Source organism: Labrus mixtus, chromosome 22 (genome assembly GCF_963584025.1).
Source record: "Labrus mixtus chromosome 22, fLabMix1.1, whole genome shotgun sequence".
Classification (NCBI taxonomy): domain Eukaryota; kingdom Metazoa; phylum Chordata; class Actinopteri; order Labriformes; family Labridae; genus Labrus; species Labrus mixtus.
Genome location: NC_083633.1, coordinates 9,941,173 through 9,949,658, shown reverse-complemented (window position 1 = coordinate 9,949,658; position 8,486 = coordinate 9,941,173). Strand labels below are relative to the sequence as shown.

Here is an 8,486-nt window from a genome sequence, read left to right as displayed (position 1 = left end):
TCAAGCTTATCAAATAAATCACTCAAGAAACACTTCAAAATGCTTGTTTTTTTCTCAGCAACCTGATATTGAAGGAAGCATTATTTAAAGAATTGTAGAACCTTTATTTTGGAGGGGGCTCCCTAATAGACCCTGAAGGACCCTTGATGACGTCTGGCCACACAAGCAGTAGACCTGCCATATAGACAACTCTGAATGAATGAAGAAGACAAAAAGTACATTCAGGACAATTCCTGCTCAGGCATTTTAAGATGACTGCACTTACAGACCCCAACCTGCTTCTTTCTTTTTTTTTTTTTTCCCCCACACCGCTGCGATTACACGACTTTGGCCACAAGATGGCGCCATTGCCCCGCGTGCCCTTCAACCTCCTTCTGCAGTGGCAGAGTCGCAAATTGGACATGTTGCGCACATCTTCCACATTGTCACACGAGTGAACACCCGGGTCCGCTTCGATTGCCTGCTTTCTCCCTCCTCACAGCTTATCAAATTGTTATTACACAGCAGATGGGACGCGGTTCATTTATTTAATTCCATTCAGCCCCAAAGAGCCGTGCGTGGCGCTCTGCTTTTACAAGGGGAATCAATGGGCGCTGTAAAAATGGATTGAAGTTGAGGCAATTAAAGAGTGTGTGGCGCAACGCCTGTGTGAGCATATTTCTATGACTTATTAATGTGTTCGAATAACCAAAGCCTTCCACAGTGGAAACTATCGATCCGATTGATTAGTCATAAAGTTGATTGAATGTGCGGACTCTGCCGGACGACAGTCGCGCAATTAGACGATGATTTGGTGCCTGGAATAGGCATATGTTTCATGTAGAGAGAGGGGGGGGGGGGGGGGGGGGTTATTTCATCGGCTGTGGAGTCGTGCGCTGTCCCCTTCAGCACCGACGACCGACTGGAGGAGTGTGCGCGCGTCCGTGGAAGAGCGACACGAGTGGACTTCACGCGCGGACGGGGTCTATGCGCCAAGTGCGTAAAGCTTCGAGACAGAAAAGGAGCACCGTGGATGGAAATCAGGTGGGTTTTACCAACAATATTGATCATGACTGACAGATTCCGTCTATGATGGATTCCCCCCTCTCTCTCTCTCTCTCTCTCTCTCTCTCTATCTCTCCCCCTCTCTCTCTCCTCTCTCTCTCTCTTTCCCTCTCTGTAGCTCACTCACATTCTTTGGTATTGACTTCATTACAGGCAGCCTCCCTCTTTTTGTCACATTAAACAAGTGCAGGCGTAATAATTGCGTTTCACCAGGAAAATCTGCGCTGCTGGTCACGACTGCGCACTTTTAAAAAAAAATTTGAACATTTAACATCGACCACCTAAAGATGCCTTTCTTTGTCATGTCTTCGCCATTGGGATTATCATATTGTCTGTAAATCCGTTTGCTGTTGTGGAAAACATCTCTCTCTCTCTCCAGGAGAACTGATACATTTGGGCGTAAAAACTGCTGAGCTCCGCAAGGAAGTTGCCTGAGGCGGACAGGGACCCCGAGGAGTCCGCGGGGGAGGCTGGAGAGACGGAGCTCCTCACCCTTCACACACTGTCGGATAAATTTGATTTCCTGAGGTACCTCATACAGTCATTCTGTATTTTTTTTTTTTTTTACACCATTACCTCCTGTTTTTCTATGGGTGTTTTCTCTCCAGTGATGGATTTTTGGGTACTCTGTCTTATTTATTGTCTCAATTCCTCTTGCTGCCTATTTCTTATGGGATTTTCTTAATATCCCGACTTATTCTTTTCATTTCACCTGGAATCTGTGCAATGATGGTTAGGTGAGTAAATAGAAAGAGGTATGTTTCATTCATAGGAACTCAATTTTACCTTGTTTTATACACAGAGCCATGAACAAAAGCTCTCCCTGAAGATACCAATGCAATGGTGTACATCTGCTTTTACAGTGGATGGCACTGTCTTAATTAGGGTGCAATCAGAATACCAGCAATGCTGTGCAGAAAGGAAGCCTATATAGCGCTGCATAATGAGCTTCAACCATAGACTTTGATCTCCCATTTTTATTTCTGAACCTGTAGGCTGTGTTTTATCTCCAGACACATGACTTAATCATGTTAGAAGCATGGGGCTTTTAGAAATAAGGGCTGTGCTATAGTCTGTGTGTTTCATAGCAATAAAAGCTGGGACTTCTATAAATGAATACATATGAAAATCAATCCAAATATGACATTGGGTTGAAAGTCTCTCCACTTGGTGATAATGTTGAAGAGATAATGTGTATGATTTGCACACAGTTTTGAATATGAAATTTCCTGCATGGGTGTCTTTTCCATGTATGTGTTTTTAGGAAATGCCTCATTATGAATTTATTCACATTCTGGGTAAGCCAGTGCCTCGCTGAATTAGGGGGGTGTATCCACAGAGGGGGTGTGTGTGTGTGTGTGTGTGTGTGTGGGTGAGGAAAGAAGGATCACCATTCTGCCCACGATCTTGCTTTATTCACACACACAAAAATCAGATCGAAAGTGGTGAAGATGGTTGAGATCAGAGCAAAAGGGATTAAAAAGAATAAGATATCAATGGAAAGAGACGTAGACAGAGATTGTGAGGGAAAACGGACAGAAATGGTTGAATGGGAGCCTCGGAGAAAACCCTTCTAAGACAGAGAGAGAGAGAGAGAAAGAGACAAGCTTTTTTTTTAGAAAGAGCAGCACGCTCCCCAGAGAAATGAGGAGGTGACGGAGAGGAGAAGGTGGCAGAGAGGAATGGAATTTAAAAAAAAAAAAAAAAAAGTGTGAATGAGAAAAGGTAGAAAAAAGGAGAGGGTGACAATTAAAGAATCTAGGGAGGAGAAGGACTTAAAGAGTGGAGGAAAGAAAAAGGGGCAAGGAGGCCAGGTGAGAGGATAAAATAGAAGCAGTGAAACCAAAAAGCAGACCGGATAAAACAAGAGAAGAACAAGAAGTGGGAAACACTCACCTGCACAGCCAGGCAGGGGTTTAAATGAAAACAAGCGTATGAGCCAGCTGTAGCCTCCCAGGGTTTGACCATCTTCATCTTTGAGTCAGGAAACCTCCTTTTTGGTAGATCTGGTGCCTTCCATTAGGCTGCCACATGGGAGAAAAAGGTTGGTTTTTAAGCCTTTGTAAGGCGTCATGAAGGACTCCCATGGGGATAAGGACTAAAAGAGTAATAGCTGAGATCAGGGTGTTGAGATCAGGTGAGAAGTATTGTGTTGATATACCGTATGACCGTGCAGGCAGACAGGAGCATCATCAGCGTAAATGAGACATAAGACATTTAATAACCTCAGGGCCTTAGTCCCTCATGAAACGCATACATCTGATTTATGTTGACACGTCTCCTAACAGCGTTGCATGTAGTTACATCATGAATTAACATTTTCTAAAATCGTGAATATGCTCTCCCCAGATTAAAGACATCCATTAGGTCAATTTAAGTCCATGTGGTAGCTCCCCCTTACTGGAAGATCCCATTTCTGAGAAGCGAGAAGATGAATCGCAAGAGAGATGATCAACAGAAGCTGAGTCTGAGAGCTACAGTGGATCCTATTCGGGCTATATTTAGCCTGAGTCCAAGGAAAAAGTGTTGAATAAACAATACTGTGGCAAGAAGAGTAGTGGCTAACCTATATGTAAAGCAGGGGTTTTAATCATAGAGGGGGCTTGGCTGACTATGAGTGGCTTTGACCTAATTCCATCTAGAGTTGAAAGAAACTGATGAATCAATTGGGACAGAATCAAATTATAGACACATTTGTGGAAGTGTGACTCTAGCTGTGATGAGGCCTCAACCTGAAACATGTTAGGGGCGCCTGTGGATAAAATTAGAAAGTCTAGGTCAATCAAAGCTTCATAGATGATGCCTTGCTATTAGTTTGGCCACCTTTTAGTTGGTGTTCTCTGAGTTAAATGTCCAATATGTAAGATATCTACTGAATTAAATCATAAAATGACCTTACTTTATCGTCAGACATTAAGGAAACATGCTATGTTGAAGTATGACCTTTTCTGTTAACAGTGCAGAAACCAGTATGTCCTCCTTCTTAGTTCCAATTTGGGTGCGAAATGGTTTGTTTTTGTTTTGACCAGAGCAGTATAGGCATCTTTCAGGCACTCCCTCTCGGCCAATTTAGACGCCCCTCACTTGACATTCAGGCGGCAAACCAACAGGTGTTGCAGCAATGGAAGTGGGCAAGCAAACAGGTTCAGATTTAACTGATTCTACCGGACCTAAAAAAGCATCTGCATGTTTCTATTAAGCTCCACGACCAGACACGAGGTAAATCCAGGATAAATATTAGAGATGCTTTTGAAAAATGAAGATAAGTTAGAGCTGGTTAAACACTGAAGCTTTAGTGTCCACGACATGGCAACCTGCACATCGACTCTAGGGAGGAGGCAGCGGGGGGGAGGCAGTTTGCGGCAATGCTTCGAAGCTGGACTGCAGTACCTATTTTACACACTAGGTGTCAGAGTTACTTTGCTCCTTTAAGAAAGCTTTAAGAGTGTAAAAGAGTAGTTTCTGATCCTAAGTCGGTAGAAAAGGTGCTGGTTAAAATAATCATTAGGGCCTCATATGACGTGATGGAGGCAGGGACAGACCCACTGGGGGTCCCTGGGGCAAACCAGAGCTGAAGGCCTACAGATGGTGTCAAAATGAAGGATCTTCTACATTAAGGTTTATAATGTGCTTTAGAGATGCATACAGTACAGACAGTCACATTTGAAATTCATTAAATTACCTCACTCTAACTTCCCTAAAGTAAGCCTGAAGTCTTTTAGCCCCTTTGGGTCCAGTGCCCAGAGCAGTTTTACCTACTTGGTATTCTAGCCTTGGATATAGCCTGGGTTCATAAATTCATATAATCCACTCTTAAATGTTTGAAAGTGAAATGTGAATATGTTAATGGGATGGTATAATATGACACTCCAGCAAGCAGAGGGCTAGCTTAGCTTAGCATAAAGACTAAAAACAAGGAGGGATAGCTTGCCTTTATGTGACAACGAGACAAAAACAACATAGTCTATCTGTCAGAATAACTAAAGCCCAAAGAAAAAAATGTACTTATTTGCTCAAACTGTGCTAAATGATTAGAATTTTTGCAAATTGGACCTGCATTAAAAAAAATATATACATTTTCTTATACCTAAACTTTTGTAAGAGTAATAACAAAACCATGTTAATACACAAGCTTCTAAGGTGTAAGGCAGATTTTTTGGAAATTCAGGTAGGCTAACTGTTTCCCACATTGTCCAGTCTTATCGATAAGGCTTAGCTAACTAAAGAAAAAGCCGTTTGCAAATCTGTTCCCACAGATTACAAATGCATGCGCGTGGATATGCAATGTGGGTGCACAGTTTCCTAAACTGTGCCCACAGATTTGTAAACTGTGGGAATGGATTAACGAGGCTCTTTTGCCTTGCACGGCCCAATATATTACTAATGAAGGGACAAAAGTTAGCAGAAGAATTGCTCTCAGATTGGACATATTCAGCATACAAAAGGCAAATGACAAACTAAATCCCCAGGGCCTTGCCTACTGAAAGCACATTAGCACTTGTATCATGACCAGGATGGTTCACTTTTACGAACTTAATGCTGTTAATGCCTCAAAACAACATTCAAAATTTAAACTACCTCTTAAGAGTTCAAGCCCTGTGTTTGTTTGTTTGTGTATGTGTGTCTGTTTGTGGTGTGTGCGCATAGCTAGGTGTACTGGATGTAATATGTTCATTTAGCTGCAGCAGAAACAACAGGTGTTGTTGAATGATGCAGCACGCTTGCTCCGAGGTGCCGCTCTCTGTCTTCTTCACTGCTGTCTCCTGTTTCTCTCGCACTGTCTCACATGGTTTCACTTTCTGTCTCTCCCTCCCTCCCTCACCTCCCCTCGCCTCAGTCCGTGTTTCCCCCATCTCCCTCCCTTCTCTCTCTCCTGCTCTCCTCGTCTCCACTGCAGCAGGTAGTCTGGGCCTCTGCGCGAATAGCCCAGGGTTCTCCGCTGTCATTTTAACAGCTGTTCCACTCATCGATACGCCAAGAGAGGAGTGTGAATGTGTGTGTTTGTGCAGAGGTGATTATAAACTGACAGACTTTGGGTTTTCAATTATAGAATGTAAGTGCAAATTTGACAGCTCCTCCTAGAAAGACTATACCCATGTGAGTGTGTGCAGGCAAATGAGCATGTGTGTATTTGTGACTAGTTTTTTTTTTTTTTGTATGCTTGGCTGCGTTTTCTTCTGGCCCGTGAGTGGTTTACTCATGTTTGTCATGTGGACCGTGCATCCCTACAGCAGCTTGATGTTCACATCACACTGGTGCTCAGACTTCCTCTCTCTCTCTCTCTCTCTCTCTCTGTCTCTTTTCAACAGGCTCTGCTGAAGATGTGACTTTTGGATTACAGCATCAACCAGAACAAGACTTCTACAGTACATCACTGCCACATTTTTCAGGAAAACCGTTCTCTGCATCACACTGCCTGTTCTGGAATATGATTTGTTCATGGGGCTCGGCTAGCTCCATCCCCGGGGACCTTTTCCCCTCCCTTTTTGACCAATAGCAAGACCCTTAGTTATATTCATAAATACACATCCTGAGTTTTAGAATATCTTTGTAAAGATCACCTTAGCTGTTGTTTGGTAATCATTAGTTGATCATGGAACCACATTGGAGCCCGGCATCCTCCCTAGGATCTCCCTCTGTCTTCTTCCTGCTTATGGCTACTTCTTACACCTGGCTCCTTCCTGTCACCTCCCCTCAACGGCTCCCAATAGACCCCCAGGCCGCACCTGAGTATGCCCACTCCATCCGACTGGATGGGGACATCATCCTCGGTGGATTATTTCCTGTGCACTCAAGGGGGGATCGCGGCACACCCTGCGGGGAGCTGAAAAAGGAAAAGGGTATCCATCGTTTGGAGGCCATGATGTTCGCCATTGACCTGATCAACAAGGACCCCGATCTGCTGCCTAACATCACACTGGGGGCCCGAATCTTGGATACCTGCTCCAGGGACACATACGCACTTGAGCAGTCGCTGACGTTTGTGCAAGCCTTGATAGAGAGGGATGGATCCGATGTTCGCTGCGCTAATGGGGACCCTCCGATCTTCACAAAGCCCGATAAAATCGTAGGGGTGATTGGAGCTGCAGCTAGCTCTGTGTCAATTATGGTGGCCAACATCTTGCGCCTGTTTAAGGTAAGATTTAACTCATTCATCTTTCTTCCTTTCTTTGCCTTTTATGTTTGCGTGAAGAATTCTGTGAATTCAATTTGCACCTGTCCCCTTCCCCAACATTCCTGGCAAGATAAAGTGGAGTGATGACAACCAATTAAAATGCAGGCTGTCTTCCTCGAGTTTCCATCAGCGGCAGCAGTAGCACGTTTATTTTTACCAACTGAGATAGAAAGTTTTTTAGCCTGTGTGCATTAGCCTTAAGGAGCCTAAAGTGTGGATTTATCTCCCATGTATGTGTGTGTGGAGAGATGTGTGGAGATGTGTCAAGATGTTTCAAGTGGTGCTTGTAAAGAAAGCCTTTGTGTGTGTGTGTGTGTGTGTGTGTGTGTGTGTGTGTGTGTGTGTGTGTGTGTGTGTGTGTGTGTGTGTGTGTTTGTGTGTGTTTGTGCTTGGGAGCTTAGATCATTCCTGGCTTGTGGTCGAGCCAAATAAAAATGGCTGCCAAACACGGGTATCAATTACAGCTTGAATCTGTCAACAGCCACTTCATTCAGTGCGTGTGCGTGAATGTGTTTGTGTGGTACCATATTGGACATGTCTTTGTGCTGATGTGTTTTAAACATGTGCTGGTTTAATTGTGCTTCCTCAAGAGTGCTCATGTGAACGCATGTGGCTGTGTTCCTCTTCTTTGTGCTGCTCCTGCTTGTCCTTGCAGGCAGAAGCTTTCAAACCTGCAATGGAGAACACTCTCTAGGTGTGTGTTTGTATGAGCAGTTTATGAGTGTGTGTGTGTTTGCTTTGTCATCATTAGCTGAACAGGGCTGATGGATGGCCATATGATTATGAAATATGGGTCCCGTAATGACGGCCATGGCATTTCGCATCCACATCTATCCCATACACTTTGCACAGCAAGTGTGTGCGTTTGCTGCCACACGATTTCTGGTTCCTTTTTCCTTCGGAAATCCATACATTATTGTGTGTGTGTGTTTGAAAGTGCTTGTTAACAACTAGTCCGTGCGTTGAATTGGAGATTTGCACATAAAAAAACAACAACAACGAAACATGATTTATGTCAGGATCCGTCACAGCAACAGCACTCGAACAGAGCGCCTTTCTGACTGCACACTGCCTCCTTCTCATTTGCCTAATGCGATTAGGTGCATCCTGTGTGTGTGCGCGTGTACATGCGTGTGTATTGTATGTCAGTGTGGGAGTGAATCTTGTATGTCCACTGATGTATAACAGCAGTTTGGGTAAGTGTGCAACTGATTGTGTGTGTGGGAGTTTTAAAGATTAGTCAACGTACCTGTGTGTGTGTGTGTGT

At 44.0% G+C, this 8,486-nt stretch overlaps 1 protein-coding gene across 3 annotated transcripts in view; it reads left to right on the top strand.

Moving 5' to 3' along the window:
- The first annotated feature begins 881 nt into the window (after positions 1-881).
- Positions 882-8,486, top strand: part of grm8a (glutamate receptor, metabotropic 8a) — a 219,729-nt gene continuing 212,124 nt past the window's right edge. For 2 of the 3 annotated variants that reach the window (XM_061029471.1, XM_061029473.1), the window contains exons 1-3: positions 882-1,023; positions 1,424-1,572; positions 6,354-7,180. In XM_061029471.1, the coding sequence (XP_060885454.1) occupies positions 6,638-7,180 (543 nt within the window). In that variant the 5' untranslated portion in view covers positions 882-1,023; positions 1,424-1,572; positions 6,354-6,637. Of the gene's footprint in view, positions 1,024-1,423; positions 1,573-1,624; positions 1,782-6,353; positions 7,181-8,486 lie in introns of those variants that run through there. The other variant, XM_061029472.1, reaches the window with a different exon arrangement.